Source organism: Strix uralensis, chromosome 15 (genome assembly GCF_047716275.1).
Source record: "Strix uralensis isolate ZFMK-TIS-50842 chromosome 15, bStrUra1, whole genome shotgun sequence".
NCBI lineage: Eukaryota > Metazoa > Chordata > Aves > Strigiformes > Strigidae > Strix > Strix uralensis.
In genome coordinates, this window is record NC_133986.1 from 16,617,296 (window position 1) to 16,634,214 (window position 16,919).

At 41.2% G+C, this 16,919-nt stretch overlaps 1 protein-coding gene across 5 annotated transcripts in view; it reads left to right on the plus strand.

Moving 5' to 3' along the window:
* Window positions 1-16,919, plus strand: part of KCNC1 (potassium voltage-gated channel subfamily C member 1) — a 131,254-nt gene that overhangs the window by 91,609 nt on the left and 22,726 nt on the right. For 3 of the 5 annotated variants that reach the window (XM_074884304.1, XM_074884305.1, XM_074884306.1), the window contains exons 2-3: window positions 97-1,030; window positions 15,918-16,106. In XM_074884304.1, coding sequence (XP_074740405.1) covers window positions 97-1,030; window positions 15,918-16,106 — 1,123 coding nt within the window. The remainder of the gene's footprint in view (window positions 1-96; window positions 1,031-15,917; window positions 16,107-16,919) is intronic. The other 2 variants (XM_074884307.1, XM_074884308.1) reach the window with 1 other exon arrangement.

The window sequence follows — 16,919 nt, forward strand, 5'->3', positions numbered from 1 at the left end:
TTTAATACAGCTCTTGTCTCTCCCTGGTGTTTCAGAATCAAAGCCCCTGTACTTAACCTACTGTTTAACGTTTCTCTCATATCTTTCTTTCCACAGTATGTGGCATTTGCCTCCCTCTTCTTCATTCTGGTCTCCATCACCACCTTCTGCCTCGAGACCCATGAGAGATTTAACCCCATTGTGAACAAGACAGAAACTGAATTCATCGGGAATGACACCCAGGTGCGGCACTACAGGGAAGCAGAGACTGAAGCCTTTCTCACCTACATCGAAGGTGTCTGTGTGGTCTGGTTTACATTTGAGTTCTTGATGAGAGTCACTTTCTGCCCAAACAAGGTGGAATTTATCAAAAACTCTTTGAACATCATTGACTTTGTGGCCATACTGCCTTTCTATCTAGAGGTTGGACTCAGTGGCCTGTCTTCCAAAGCTGCTAAGGATGTCCTGGGCTTCCTCCGCGTAGTCCGTTTCGTGCGAATCCTGCGAATTTTCAAGCTGACCCGCCACTTCGTTGGGTTGCGGGTCTTGGGACACACCCTCCGCGCCAGCACAAATGAATTCTTGCTGCTCATCATATTTTTGGCATTGGGCGTCTTAATCTTTGCCACGATGATCTATTATGCCGAGAGAATAGGTGCTAAACCAAATGACCCTAGTGCCAGTGAACACACACACTTTAAAAATATCCCCATCGGCTTTTGGTGGGCTGTTGTCACCATGACGACCCTGGGCTACGGAGACATGTATCCTCAGACTTGGTCAGGCATGCTGGTGGGGGCCCTCTGTGCTCTCGCTGGTGTGCTGACCATTGCCATGCCTGTCCCTGTCATTGTGAACAATTTCGGAATGTATTACTCCTTAGCTATGGCTAAGCAGAAGCTACCAAAGAAAAAAAAGAAGCATATCCCGAGGCCACCCCAGCTGGGATCCCCCAATTATTGTAAATCTGTCGTAAACTCTCCACACCACAGTACTCAGAGCGACACTTGCCCACTGGCCCAAGAAGAAATTTTAGAAATTAACAGAGCAGGTAGGAAACCTCTTAGAGGAATGTCCATCTGACCGTTAACCTCCATCCCGCGTAGTGATTTAAGATTCAGCCAGACTGCTTTCTTAGAGCAATGGGTAGCACATTTATCCATTCTAGTCCCACCATCACACAGTGAATAATATGTGTGAAGTCTAGGTTGCAGGGACAAATGGTACAGTGGAGGCTGATCAGCAAAACTAAGGATGAGAGCACGCTCTAGGAGCCCAAACTTTGGTCCTGGTTAAGGGCATACAAGTCTCAAGATATTTTGAAGAGCTGTTACATCTAGTGGAAGAATTTTGAGAGTTCTACAGCTATGTTGCTGGACTGTGTAATGCATTTCAGAGGCTCCTGAGAGCTGAATGCTTCATAGAGCAGAGTAGGAGCCAAGTACTCAGCAATTACAGAGTTTTCTGACAAAACAGGGCTGGAATTCAAAACAGCCAGATGCTTTCTCATTTGTTCCCATTTGGGACCTTTCAGCTGTTTTAAATGGCAGATATTGTACATCTCATTACAGAAACTAGGTGCCTAGTAAGTTGAAGGGACAACTATACCATCATGCATATTCATGAGACAATCCCGTCTCTTTCTGATGATTAACTGCAAAGTAGAACAACAGCTCAAATTCTTGACACTAATGCAAAATGACTCACTCCGAGACAAGACTAGATGTAAGGATGTTTATTCCATGGCATGCAAATCAATCTATTCTATAATATTCCACTAGAATTTAGCATTTAGAACTATGAAGGGTTTTGAACCACATTTTCTAAAATATACTCCTTTTGCAAGTATGGGTTGGTGAGTTACAGCTCTTTCAACCTTCTAGCAGCAAAGGCCAACTGGAAAAGGTCTGACTGGTCATTACTGGCCAGTTTGGCCTAAACAGTGATTGCCTCATAATATGGTATTCTTATTTTTAATTATACTGATTCATGTTAGCAATAGGTGAAACCAGAGCAAAATTAATCATACTAATTCTGCTGGGAGGGGGGAGGGAAATGGAAAAAATACTAGTCACCATGGAATATATTATAATATCCCATGGCTAGTGGTTAATTATGGGAATATCTCAGTTTTATGAGAATCCTCATATAGCACATAAAGTTACGGGGCTCCAATTTGATTATTTAAACCCCATAATCTACCTCTACCCATGGAATATCACTATTTATTCTATGGAGTAATTTCAAAGTAGATAACCATGTTGAAAACAAAGCCAACTTCATTTTTAGCAGATGTTCCAGCCAAGTTGCATAGTAGACACTCTTCAGCCTATTCAGAATATCCCCGTGTTGTATTAGGTAGAACAGATTGCCATCCAGTGATTTTAACTGACATCTAGTCAAAGAGAGATGCTTTGAAAGAGCTAGCATATACCTATGATGGTCTTGTGTTATCATTTTTTTACTTTGAAGAAAATTCTAATTTGTTACTCATTGTGAGTGAGGTATTCTCTCGTCATCTCATAGCCATGCATGTTGATGTCATTGTGAGAGGCACAAAGAAAGTTAGACTTTCCTTTGTGTGTGACTCCACCGATGCCAATGCTAATTTTGGAGGGGATGAGCTGGTGGGAACCTTTCTCTTCTTTTCTATTCTCTTCTCTCTTCTTTTCTTATTTCTTTTCCCTCTTGTGCAACTATGTAAAATCCATTCAGAAGGTAAATAGCTTTCATTTTTTTTGTTAAAGGCTATTCCATTGCAACAGGCCAATCACAATTCACGTGACTGATAGACTGTCCTTTCCTATTGTATCTTTGGCGCACAAGCGTATGGTTTTATCATCCATTCCCCTCAGGTTGCAAATGCTTATCACAATGCATGTCCAAGCAGCAAACTTCCTCATAAGTAGATGTCTTTGTGGCATCACATATCAAGAGGGAAAGAGGGCACAAACAATATTGCGTGTCTCCTACTGTGAGCAACATGCCAACGACCCAATTGTAATGTGCAAGAGATGCCAGACTCTTGAGTACTTTAGCAGTCAGCTGCAGTGACTTTCTTCTCAGAAATCCCTTCTTTATAAAGTTCCTTCCATTACCTACCATGGTCCTCTCTGGGAACTAGAGGACTAAGAACTCTACGAGTTCAGTGCAATTCCACACTGGTATCCTGAGAATACGTGTAATTTTGGTTCAATGTGGAACTGTTTTGCCACCATCAGTGCTCTAAAATCAGCTGTTACCACAATATCCATGAAGTATTGATAGTAACAGCAACTTATCTATTTCTGCAATAATTAAGAGAGACTATTTTTATATACGTATACAAGCATATATATTTTAAGAAGTAACAAAGCACACTTACACTTCAGCTAACAAGATGGACTCGGTAACACTGTTGCTGGAGTTCTGTTGCTGATAATTATTATGCACCACTAGTAGCAAAAAATATTGCCTGCATCTCTTAGCTTCCTAACAGGGAAAGACCTATATGTGTGCAAGAGAAAAGTAATAAGATCAGAACCGAACTGTTAAAACAAGATCTGCACTGCCTTGGATGTTGAGGTTCACTTATGTAATATGAAGCATTCATAGGCACTGACTTGTTCCTGAAACTATAACCTGCATGTTATATGAAAACAGAGACTTGCAAGCAGTGGATGTTTCCCATACTGTAAAATATTTGGATTGGTTAATAGCACCTAACTGTAGACAACCAACCAGTTAACATTGTACTAGGAACACAGAATGGGTGCCTAACGTTTCTAAAATAATGCCTGAGTTGTCCAAGATATTTCTTGTAATTTTTAACTGTAAAGCTTCAGTGTGACAGTGTCTAGGTGATAAAAGGTCATATGATGTATATCTAATACATTATTCCAAAAAAACCCTGTTTAGCTGCTCAGGTGTATAGGACATCACATGAAGTTATTAATTCCATATATTATGTGTGGTGGAATGATTAAACACTTCACAAAACAGCGATGAGTATGAAAAAGTTCCACATATGAGTGTCTCTCTCTAGCCCTCTCGTGCACCGAGCCAGCAGTTCACAGCTGTTCTCGGTCCATACGCCCAGGGCCAAGGGGGCTCTGCGGGGAGCTCTGCCCAGCCACGGCCCAGTGCCTCCTCTCAGGCTAAGGAGCACTTTCCTGGCACGGACATGCAAACAGCAGAATTTTGCCCACAGGCTGCACAGCTGCTGCCAGTGATGCTATGGTCATTTGCAGGCAAAGCAAAGACAGTTTGGATTTAAATTCTGGTAGGTTTGAATTAAATTTTTTAATTGTCCCCAACACTCTCAGCAGCTCAGTCCTGGGCTAATCTACACCTGGCAGGAGGGTATCTTTAAATAACAGTGCTTGATTTTAATTTGATATAAAGAATGTCAGACTTTGATTCTACCATGTCTCCCCTTTCTGCAGCAACCCCTCCTGCTCTCCATTCTGCCTGATCCCATCAGTGGGTGGCTGGGAAAGCAGCAAAGTGGAGGAAAGAGTAGAGGATGGCAGAGCTACTGCTGCAGGCAGGCCTTCACCAGCAGCATTAAGAAAGTAGATATTTCATCTATACAAAAAATCTTCAAGGCAGTTTCTGATGCCTGTAAATTCTCAAGATATTGCTTTATAGTGCCTGGAGGATCTGGGCCTGATGAAAGGAGCAGATCTCACCTGCCCAATTTGACTAAAACTCCTTGACCCGAGGACATCTCAAATTATAGAGGACCAGGTGTCCCCTCACTTAGAATATGCACACCAAGTTCTAACATCACCTGTCAAACTGTTAACTTTGTTATGTTGCAGTGTTGTTTGCAGGCCCCATTCAGGATCAGGGCTTCATTTTGTCATTGTTGTATATGTGACAACCACTATATTACAATCAAATACCCAACAGGCTAAGTAGACAGCAAAGAGAAAACAGAAGTAATCTCCAGTATTTTCATTTGACACATGGCTTAATTTAATTGACTGAGATCACTTGAAAGGTCTGTGGCAAAGCCACTAGTTGAACATAACTAAATAAGCACCAGTCAACCACAGTCTGCTGTGCTGCAGCACCTTTTATCTAAAGGTTTCTGAGTATTCCAGTCAGTAACGTAACAGAAGTGAAACAGAAAAAAAGCAAAGCAAAATTTGTCTCAAAGAGAAGCAAAACAGAAAAAGCCAGTTTCAACCACTTAAACTTAGCTGATTTCTGTCCCATACCACACACTGTCCTACAGGTATAAGGAGCTAAATAAATCTCAGTACACATAGTGAAATACTTTAAGGTACAAGTTTGTAAGAAAACCTCAAAACATGGAAAACAAATCTTGAAAGCTCTTAGTTTTGTTTTTAAAGTATTACTCAGCTCTTCAGTCCCTCTCTTCTGTGAGCTGTGTGCTTACCTGAAGGATAGGCTGACTGCATGGTTAAAGTTGCCACAGGATGAAGTGGTGAATGTCATTTTCCAACGCTTTAAAAGAAATTTAGAATATGAAGGGAATTCATAACTTCATTCAATGTCTGCAGTACTGTCTGGTGCCACAGAGCAATGGTCTTAAGAATGCAGCCATAATACATAAGCACAGGTGATGGGTTATTTTGGGTTTGTTCAGAGATCTACCCCAACCTTTTATTGTTTTTGTATATATGTTTACAACATCAGCACACACAGTGTTTATATTGACTTTAATATGGCCAAAATAAGAATTTCTCACCTCTCTGATCCCCTTTGCATGCTGCTTTACTTAAGCTATACTCCAAGGATATCATATCTTCATACAAATGTATTGTGCAGCCTTTTTCACAGTGTACTGACAGCAAAATTCTCTACTCATCACATAGCTGTAAAATATGGAAGAAATATTACTAGAATTCAGGTGCCTAAGAGGAGAGGGAAAACACCTGTCATTACTAATACAGCCTTTAGCTTCAGAAAAACTTCTGTGGTTGTTTTACTTACCTACCCAAAAAACAATTTTCCATAACCCACTCCTTGACTATCCCTATGTCTGAATAATTAAAGTTATCCAAGTCTACCACTGACAGAGGGGAACTACAGAGTTACAGTGACTCCAGTGTACTCCATGGTCAGATGAACTGGAGCAAACTGTGACATTAGGAACGTATTATTTCAGTGCAATTTCCTGAGAGAGAGCTGATCTCCTTTTAAAGAAATAATGTGGAATTACCCATTTCAGCTTTATCACTCATGCTTTCTGAAGGAACTGCTCTTTTCTCAGGACTTCATTTTTCATCCCTTCTGTCACCATAACCTAAATAACCTGTATTCCTTGTGCAACACACTGGTTCTAACGTCAGAAGTGTGCTGAGCACTGTAATTCTAGTGCCAATGCTCAGTGGGAGCTGGGGACTCTTGGCAGTTCTTGTCACAGGCCCATTATGCTGCCTAACATTACACTGTAGTTTGTGAACTTCAGTGGCTTTTATGGATAGCAAAGCATTATTAAAGCCATAGGTATGTAGTCACCATGGTGGTCCTTCAATCCATGGGGAAGCAAGTTCTCTGATCAAATGCCTCTGAACATTAAAAAAATCTCATCTAATTTTAGTGTCATAAAACCTTTGACCCTCTCTGTAAGGTGGACAGTAGACAGCAAGGTAACTGCAAAGAGTTTAGGTCTGTTTCAGCTCAAAAGACTTTGATGTTTAAATGCGTTGGACATAAAAACCACCAAAAAAGGCAGTGGAAAAGGTAATAGGGAGATGATTTTTCTTTCCTCCCTATACTTAGCCTTCCTAGCCTTTAAAAATCCAAAATCCATCACTCCAAAATAGCAAATGAGGTAATGATCGCATCTTAAAGTCACTGCAGATCCAAAGGGCTAGAGCACCTCCTGTATGAGGACAGACTGAGAGAGTTGGGGGTGTTCAGCTGGAGAAGAGAAGGCTCCAGAGAAACTGAAAGGGGGCTACAGGAAAGCTGGGGAGGGACTCTTTATCAGGGAGTGTAGGGATAAGATAAGGGGTGATGGTTTTAAACTGAAAGAGGGTAGATTTGGATTAGATATAAGGAAGAATTTCTTCCCTGTGAGGGTGGTGAGGCCCTGGCACAGGTTGCCCAGAGAAGCTGTGGCTGCCCCCTCCCTGGAAGGTCTCAAGGCCAGGTTGGACAGGGCTTTGGGCAACCTGGTCTGGTAGAAGGTGTCCCTGCCCATGGCAGGGGGGTTGGAACTAGATGATCTTTAAAGTCCCTTCCAACCCAAACCATTTTAGGGTTCTATGAAGATAGAGTCCTCTGGATCTGATGTAGAAATTGTAACAGTTCGAAATAAAAGGAACAACACTCAATTCTTATCATCTAACCTAAGATACATTTGCTTGAGGTCCCTCTTATATTGAAAGAAGGGTCAGGCAGTCTCAGAGAATAATTCACTTATTTATAATCTGAATTGCCTTCTAGAGGTGGCTTTCTCTGTAAGTGATCTCAGGTGACTGCAGCTCTAACTTAAGATCCTCAGTTAAGTGCCTACAGTTAGGTAGAAGCAATCTGGATCTATTCCTTGCCCCCTGCCCCATGGGGCATTTCTGCAATCTCACAGCTGTGGATCACATGCAAAGCAGAATTTATAACTAAGACAATGTAATACTTTGTTGTACAATTATTCATCTGTTATTTCCTGTAGAGATACAACTGGTGAGTGTCACTTGTACTATGGTGCTTGTTTACTTTAGAATTTGAATAAAAAATAACATCCTCTATACCAAGTCATTTGAAAACAAAAAGGAAGAGCTGTGAATTCAAGTGCAGTGCTTTCGGTTTCCCGCTTCGCTGGCACTATGTGAGACATTAAAAAAAAAATTTTTTTTAATCTCACCACACAGCTCCCTGTAGTCTGGCCACAGCTAGGGATAAGTGTGTGTAGGGGCAGGACTTCACTAGGCTGAAAAACAATTGCAGAACTAAATAATAAATCTTAGGACTTTTCATGTCTTAACAACTTAATGAGCACAAGGTACTTTTAGTGATGGGAAAACACAGATAATAGCACTCCAGCCAAATAAGGCCAACCCGTGCCAATCCTCCAGCACAAGGCAGATGTAAACATGGCAAATCCTCTTTCTCAAGCACATGCCTGCCACTGCAGCTCCCCTGCCATCCAGTGCAGAATGCATTCCTGGGATATGTAAGAGGTATTCCGGGCATCCCTCCCTTCTGCTGGACAGTATGACTGGTGTTTGCAGGACAGGTACAACAAAAGGCACCTCTGTGCAAGAAGTACATCTCTGCTGGCAGTAGGACTAGACAGACGGGATGACTTACCCATTACTACAAAAGGCCAGGGACGAAAGGGTCTGGGGCGTGAGGTCCCAGTTCTGTGCCCAGTCCACTTGCTTATATCCCTCTTACTCTGTACTTGATGGAAATTTTCTCCAAGCCTTTTGGTTACTTGCTTGTCTGTTTATAAGCTCAAAGCCGAAATAACAAGCAAATCTACCATTCCTGCTGTCATTGTTCTTTGTATTCATCCATGCTCCATGTCTCAACACCTTTCATACCGTAGAGATCATCATACTGTATTCCTCAGTCAGAGCGGTAATATAAGATTGTAGCATGACTCACCTGACTGCATTTTCCTGCAACCTCTACCTGACCTGTCCACGACCCACTGTGCTCTACAGAATAAGTGTTAGTGAGACTCTCAGAAGTCCAGGATGGGTACAAGCGATAAAACTAGGAAGGATCTTCCAGAGCTCTTTGCAATGCAGCACTTCCAGGAGCAACAGTTCCCAGCACTGCATTAAGCACATATCCAATAATACCTGTAATAGCAGGATGCACTGGGTCTACTTAACTAGAGCTCCGGTATTTCCTCTAGCGGTACCAATAGGTAGGCAGCCAACATACTGTCACCTCACTTCAAGAAGTAGTACCTCTCAAAGGTGATATTCTCTGGGAGTGACGTTACTATGTTGGCCAGTTAGTACTGGGAGAGGTGGTCACCACCATCACTGGAGTGCCTTTACTGGGGGACACGGCTTCTTGGAGGGACCCAGGTCAACACGGTGGTGAGTAAATTTTGAAGAGGTAGGTTGGGTTGGAAGGATTCTGCGTATTCATGTAGCATACTAAATTCTGCTCTCGTGCCAGTGTAAAGTCCATCAGTGTGGTATCTACTCAGAAGAGCTTCATAGCAACTTTCAAAATATGCAGTAATATAAAAATCAGAAAACTTTAATAAAGATACCTAGAACTAATAAAGACCTTTCTTTTAATGGCCTTAGAATATTGGGGTAACTAAAACTGAGTTGTTATATAGGAATCTTAATTCTTTTACATGTTCTTCACATTTTCTCTCTCTTTTTCTCTTTCTCTCTTTCGCTCTGTTTGTTAACATTTACTTGTTATTACTGTACGTTGCTTGCAACTTGTGTATGTTACAGACTGTCACATTTTATTCTGTGAAGTTTTTCTCCAATTCCCATCAACCTGAGCTCCATGTTGGGCAGCCGAGGAGATTACAATACAGTTCTTTAATGCAAAAGAACAAGGAATGTCACAGACTATAGGTAACTTCACTGAGATTGTGACACAAAACCTGATGCAAGGTATTAATGCAAAGAGTAAGTACTTGGTATGACAATAGAACTACTTAGTTAAATTATCTTCTTTTTTTCAGATAGTCTGCATGGGAAAAATTAATTTTCATTACTCTCCAGCAGAAAAAATTCCCAAACCTACCAATTTAGGATTTTTTTCGTTGCCATTTTGAAAACCAGTGATGCCCATGCTGACACATCATTACTCATTTTCAGAGGTTTAAACCCATATTTTCTATGCTGTTCTTCTCTATGCTATACTTCCTTCCATACTCTCCAAGTCATAATTTCATCATTTCATCATCCTTTGTCTGTGGTTTAATATATCTTCTCCATAACTCTTTTCCTAATTTGTTATATCCCTTTCACTCTAAGGACCTGATTTAACAACAACAAAAATGAGCCCCTACCCATGGGATCCATATTTCTTAATCCTGCATGAGGCTCTGGAGCCCACAGAAATTGATTTCTGTAGCTGAAGATGGTCTGGCACAGAAGCATAATTGTTATTTTGCTGAATCGGGTCCTGAGCAAAGTATTTTGTTTACAGTCTCCTCCAATGACCCCCAAACACTACTTTGAAAGAATGATAAAAAATAGCCAATAGACATTTCTAATAATTTTCTAGAGGGACAGCATGAATTTTATTGCTACTAATCTTATTCTCAATTGTCAGTAAATTCTATGTTAACTCAGAAATCGCTATAGCCATGTACTAACTCAAGAAAAGCATATGTTTCTCAGTGTGCAGTTCCTTTACTTCCTGATTCACTATTATGCTCTGTCCCTCCCTTAATCAGTGAAGAAGCACAGCACAGTTTAGATGGAGTCCAGTATAAAAAAATAAAGAGATTTATACTGATGCAGTTGATGAGCGGCCAACAAATGTTAATGGGTCGGTAAACACTATCCAGACAACTAAAACAGAAACAACTTGCTAACAGGAGTGAAATTTGAATTAAAGAGACTCGAGAGACTAGGGAATTGAACTGTAAATATTTACTTTCCATGCAACATCTCAGAGAGAAATTTAGGGATATAAAGTCAATGGGTATTTTCAGATGCTGAGCAGCTCTTAATCCCTCCACAAATCAGAGTAAATGTCTTTGAATACTTGGATTCATACTCTTAACTTCATCATAACCATTTGCTTAGCACAAGAAGTATCAGGCAAAAGTGATGCTGCAAAAATAAGATGCAAAAAGGAATGTAAAGTCTTTGCATTTTCTCTAGAATAAAGACAGCAGGGAAATTCTGTCCTCCAGCAGCAACTACAGCAGCCTCACAGCTGCTCTACTTCCCACTTCCAGCTAATAGGCTTGTAGCTAAGAAAAGCTAAAGCACAGCAGTTCTCCACCCTCACCTTGGCCATGCCACCTCTGTTCCTGTACCATTCTGTCACTAGTCCAAAAGCCAGGGAAAACCATCACACCAAGAGAGTTTCCTGTTGCCAGCACAGTATGACACAACTAATGTGTGCCACACTAACAGCCCTGTTGTATCACCAGAAAAGTGTGAGAGGACTGAAAAATAGAAGAGTAACTCACTCAGTGGACTACATACAATTACTTTCTTCAGGGATCCAGCTGGATTAAAAGTCTCTGCTATGATAGACCTCATGGAGATCCTTCTTCATAAGAGACTTCAACAGCTACTGTGCATGTTAGGGTTAGTGACAGTGGTTTAAAGTGAGCAAATGAAAATGACCCTCATGCTCTGAATGAGAACCAAAGGACACTCTCAATTGGTCAGGAGTGGGACTATCCAGACTGTAATAATGGCAGTCCCAGGTCTGGGATCAGGGCTGTAAGAGAACAGTGCAGATCTAGACAAGCTGTAGATTCATTTTTACGTGTGCATGGGGTGGTGGTGTGGAATGTTACTTTAGCCAGACAAGGTCTCCCCAGTAGAAAGATCTTCATCTTTCAAGCAACTTCTTTTCTCAGTTCCGGCCCTGTTTTGTACTCAGTTGCTCCTACCTCCTTCCTGCTTGTCAATCCCCTCCCTTGTAACAGGGCTGCAGAACCCTGAAGTCCCCTGAGCCTTTGTGGAATGGCAAATGGCTATTCAGGGAAGCTGTAGGTACTCAAGCTAGGTTCTTGTCTCTTAATCTTTAAACAAGGGTAGCCGGAAGACAGTCTGTGTTCCTCTGGAAGAGATTGCCAGTGACCTAACGTGACCAAAAGAAACACCACTATGTCTCTTAATTGCTGTGTGATCGAGGGCTGAGAATACCCCATCTTCTTTAGCACAGTGTCAAAGAATCTGGCACGGTTCACATAGCCAGATACTGACTCATAGGTAAATATGCATGGATACCATGCTATGAATTGTGGAGTTTCTTTCAGCCGTGTTTCAAAGTGGTTATGACCTACAGAAGTTCCTATGAGGACTGAAAATGGTGCACCCTGAGAGTGCCTTTCAACTCATCCAGTCTTTGGAGTAAGTGACCACTACATAGCTCTGTAGACACATGGAAGACAAAGGAGCGGGGGGTAGCTACAATCCCAAGAGGAAACAGGGCCATCCCTGACCCACACACAATTTCTGAAGACATCCAAGGTACAAAGGGTAGACCAGGAACTTGTTCTTTGGCAGCTGTTGGAGAATGGCAGTGTTTGCTTAAGGGAAGAGGACTGGGATTACTTTCCAGTGTAGGAACCAGTTCTGTACAAATGCCACCTTTCCAAGCATAGATTGAGGTCAATGAATATATCATACAATTATGTCCACAGATACTCTGAATGTGAGATGTAGTTCAAATAGATGGAGACTCAGTGTCAGGCTCTAGCTTATAATCAAAACCAGCAGCACTGGTAAAGTCACTATAACAGTGTGAAACCATTTGCTGTGACAAAAGAGATGAGCCATGCAGCAAGTACATGGGTAGTCTCCACTGTGCTTCTCCACAATGCAAAATCCAGCAGTTCTCCTAAGTTTTTTTTCAGAATCTCTCCCCCCATTTTGAAATTCACTGTTTGCTCAGAAACACCCAAGGCATTTTAATAGTACTTTTCTACAAATGGAGATATATAAGACAGAAAAAAAAAAAAAAAAAGAAAGTGGAAACCACACAAATGAGGTAGTTGTGAAACAAACTACTCACCTGGGAGATCTGCTGAACACTTTCTTTAGTCTCTCAGCTAAATCTCTGCAGGAGAATGTTTAAAGCTGGTGCAGTTAACTAGGTATTCACAGATAGGACAATTATGGAGATAAGGTGCCAAGCTGAGAGTCAGAAGATTTTGTTGTAAATAACCTGTTTTATAGCACTGGGCGAGTCACTTCACTGCATGGTACTTTTACCCATCTGTAAAACAGAGATGATAACATTGACTTTTCTTCATGAAACAGAACCTACAGAACAACAAACAATGCTGTACAAGCCTAATTCAGATTCTGCTAGCAGGGATGGAAAGACTCATGTGAATTTGGTAGGCCAGAATCAAGTCTTAGAAGTTTTACGCACCTAGTAGTAGTCATCATTGGTATAACTAGACTGGTAGTCACCAGACAGTAATGGTTTCAGTAGTTTTGCTTTATCTGGAGTTCTCTCAAGGAGTTGGAAAAAACAAACATGCAAATTAAAACTTGAGAAATCAACCTAAAAAATCACCATTTCATTCCATCTTTAGACCTCATTCCTGAAACTGTTCAGCATATAGATCTTCTAATGAAAACAACGGGAACTTCTAACTGTGGGTTGATGACATCAGTGATGTTTTTTTATTCCCATAACAAACTAATCACATATTAAATATCATGTGATTGTCAAGTCCTACGTTCAGAGAATTATGTACTGCAGACAGTGGTTTGGAACACAACTACTCTACTTGACAGTTATTTATATACACTAGCAATAGATGCAGCCTTCTGTGCTGGTGATTTCTTTGCTTCCTAAATATTTAGCAAAATTGTCGTTGTGGATTAGCATTGCTATCCAGGATGTAACCCCTAATGCATGGCCCATGCATGGAATATTCAAGGGACATTAGTAGGACAAAATCACATCAGTGATTTGTCCACATCTCCAGCTACTCTGTTCTCTTCCTATTGAATAGAACGATTTTCAACAAGTATACAGAAAAATTCATCAGTGCTAAGGGACCCTGAGGAGGCTGCAAGAGCAAGTTCCAGCTCAAGTGGCTAGGGTTGTACAATGCATTTTAAGAAATTAATTCCAAGGTCAATTTTCTTGTCATTCAAGCACGAGAGCCTGTAACCTGCTTCCAAAAGGATCAATGGCTGTTACCATTGAGCACCCTGACCCACAACCAATCTGCTCAGAGGTGTTTTGAGCTCCAGAAATGGACCAGTGCTCCCTCCACCACTAACAGCTTAGTTGGGGAGCCCAGGCTCAGGTGTAGCAATGGGAGTCTCAAGAGATTTCAGTGTAGTGCTCTGCTGACACAGCTGCCTCCCTCATATCAGGATTAGAGCCACCAGCTTGCAGCAGTTGAGGCTTATGAAAAAGCTTGGTTCTTTGCTCATCCCCATGAGGACAGCAGCTCTCCCCAAACACAGTTAAGTGATTTTTAAATCAACAGCTCAGTACCTGCAATATCACGGTTACTATGGCAGCCGTGCCAGGTTTTTGTGCAAAGAGAGGTATTAAACAGCACTGAGTATTATGAACAGAAAGGAACTGCAACTCAGTGCAACCTTAAAACTTTAGAATCCTATTGAAATTAGTGTCTACAAGTATTAAAATGCACCTATAGCTTTTGCATTTTTTAAAATGTATTAAGAGACCTCATTATTTCATTGCTCACAAAACGAAACGTTACTACTTCCCCCGTTCAGGAAATAATTGGCTAGTTCTGCATGGAGAAGAAAGGAGGCAGAGGTGAGATCTGCAGAAAATACTGTTTACATTGTGACAAACCAGTGACATCTAAATAAAAGTAAAGGCATAGAATGCAATTAATGGGGCATAGATAGAATCATAGTATGTGTCATATACATCTGTGTGTGTGTGTGTGCATGTGTGTGTGTGTGTGTACAGAGCAACAACTATAACTTGGAAAGGCTTCTGCCTGCTACTCATCGATGTTGTCCATCTGAAACCAGAGGATCAGAATCATATCTCCAAACCCTATCTAATGTATTTTTTCTTTTGGGCTTGTTTTATTACTTGGCTTCAAAACCACTGAAAAATAAATGACAGTATCATGTAGTGTTCAGAACAAGCTAGTATGCGAATCTGGAAGAGGCACTGAAATTAAGTGTATCCATTGAGTTTGTCTTTCCTTAAAGACTTGCAGGACCACCCATTGCCTTACAGCGTCTAAGTAATAAGCATTGTGCAACCGAGGTGTAGGATGCCGCCAATACCACTCAGTTAACGTATCTCAGCATTTGTGAAACTTCAGAAAGCACATTTTGACTGTTTTTTCCTCCCTTCAACTAAAATACTCATATTGAGCTGTGCCATATTTCGAGTATATTCTCAATACGCTAATTTGCACTTTAAAACCCTAAAATAAATCCTACCCTAAATAGCACTTTAAATTGTTTTATAAATGTCAAACAAGTCACACAGAGAAAACATACTATGCTCAGTCTATCCTCATGGGAATGTGTGGAGCAAAATGGGCAAATCTGGCAATCTATTTCCATTATTTACAGCTGAGAGTAAATTTTGCTCTATTTTCCAAATTCATGGCCTGCTGTAGTGTTTTCTATATGTAGTGTCCTGTGCTGGCATTGCAAATACTGTATGTGTTTCTGAGGAAAACATCAGAAAATGGATTGCTTTTTTTAAAATCCACATTCTGCTGTCGTATTTCCATATGTAATGTACTCTGTGTGTCTAAAACGTGTACAGCCATTCTGCATGACTGATACCGGAAACGCTATAAAATAATCCGGGTAAATTTTTTTTGGGGGGGGGGGGGGGGGGGGGGGAAGAGCAGGAATTTTCCCCTCAGTAATATTGCACACAGGTATAAATCAGCACAAACAGAATATACTCAAATACTAAAACACAACTCACAGTCCACTGCCTCTCCAAAGCTCTGAGTGACAGTAGGCTTCATGACAAACAGGTCATTCATGCACCATCCGATGTCATGCAAAAACATAATCCGATTTCTAACCGCAGTCTTCTGCTCGCAGGACTAGGAACCAATGCACGCCCGTTTCTGAAACTGCCCCTCTATGCGGAAGTACAGGTGGCTGCTGTTATACCTAACGTGATCACGTTTTCTTTCTCCTCCCACTTAACAGACTTTATTTTATTTTGGTGCAGTGCACATGAACACAGTGTCTAGGACAGATGTGCTACCTTTTATAGTGTCGCTATAGAACTCTTTAGCTGTGAACCCTTAATTTGCAGCTGGAACTCTAATAAACAGTGCATAGTGTTTCAATAGCCTTCTGCTTATATGTTTGAAGATTCGAAACTGAATGGTGAGGTGGCCAAGGCGGCGCTGGCAAACGAAGACTGTCCCCACATAGACCAGGCTATTACGCCTGATGAGGGCCTGCCCTTTACCCGCTCTGGCACTCGGGAGAGATATGGACCCTGCTTCCTCTTATCAACCGGGGAATATCCCTGCCCGCCTGATGGAGGAATAAGAAAGGGTATGTAGCTGGGGTCCTGTAACCATGTAGTTAGCAACCATTTTAAATAAATAAGAGAAAGTCAGCTGTAGCTGTAGCACGCAATAGTGCGCTTGCTGTAGAGATGCACGTTTGGGCTGGAAACCACCACCTGATGTCTGCATTTGGAGTTTCTAACCTATTTCTTTCAGAAAGAAAAGCCTGAGGAGCTGTAACTACCCCATGCAGCTATGCTAGGCAGTCAAGTCTTCCACCCCAGCTGGTGCAGTAAGCTTTAGTGGAGGATGCTCTACAATGTCCTTAAATCAGCCCATCCTCCAAGGAGAGGCCAATTAACATTTCATAGCAATGAAGGTTTGCCACTTGGAAAGCTCACAGATCTTACCAAACTCTGAGGAGCACAGACTTGGAGGTGGCAGACAGAAAAGATAAAACACAAAAGCAAAACATCCTCAAGAAATATGAAATGATTATTTGGCTACCCTAACAGAGCACTAAAACAAATTATTTGGATATTCATAGCTGTTTAGTTCAACAGAGAAAGAGAAGCATACGAGAACATCTGTTACCACAGGTGTCTTACAATTGGAAAGCAATCCATCTAAAATCACTTTCCTTTCATAAATAAATCATTACTAGTTAGTTTCTCAGACTTCTGACAGCTACAGATCTCTCAGAAGTAACTGCATTTTAGTTTGCTAATGGTCAGAATAGTCTATTTAGCAACAGAAGTAAAATCAAATGAAAAAAACCTTCCCTTCTTCAAATAGGCTGTTTTGTTTGAATAATTTAACATGAGGAAACCATACAAACCAAAATTACAGTTACGTATAT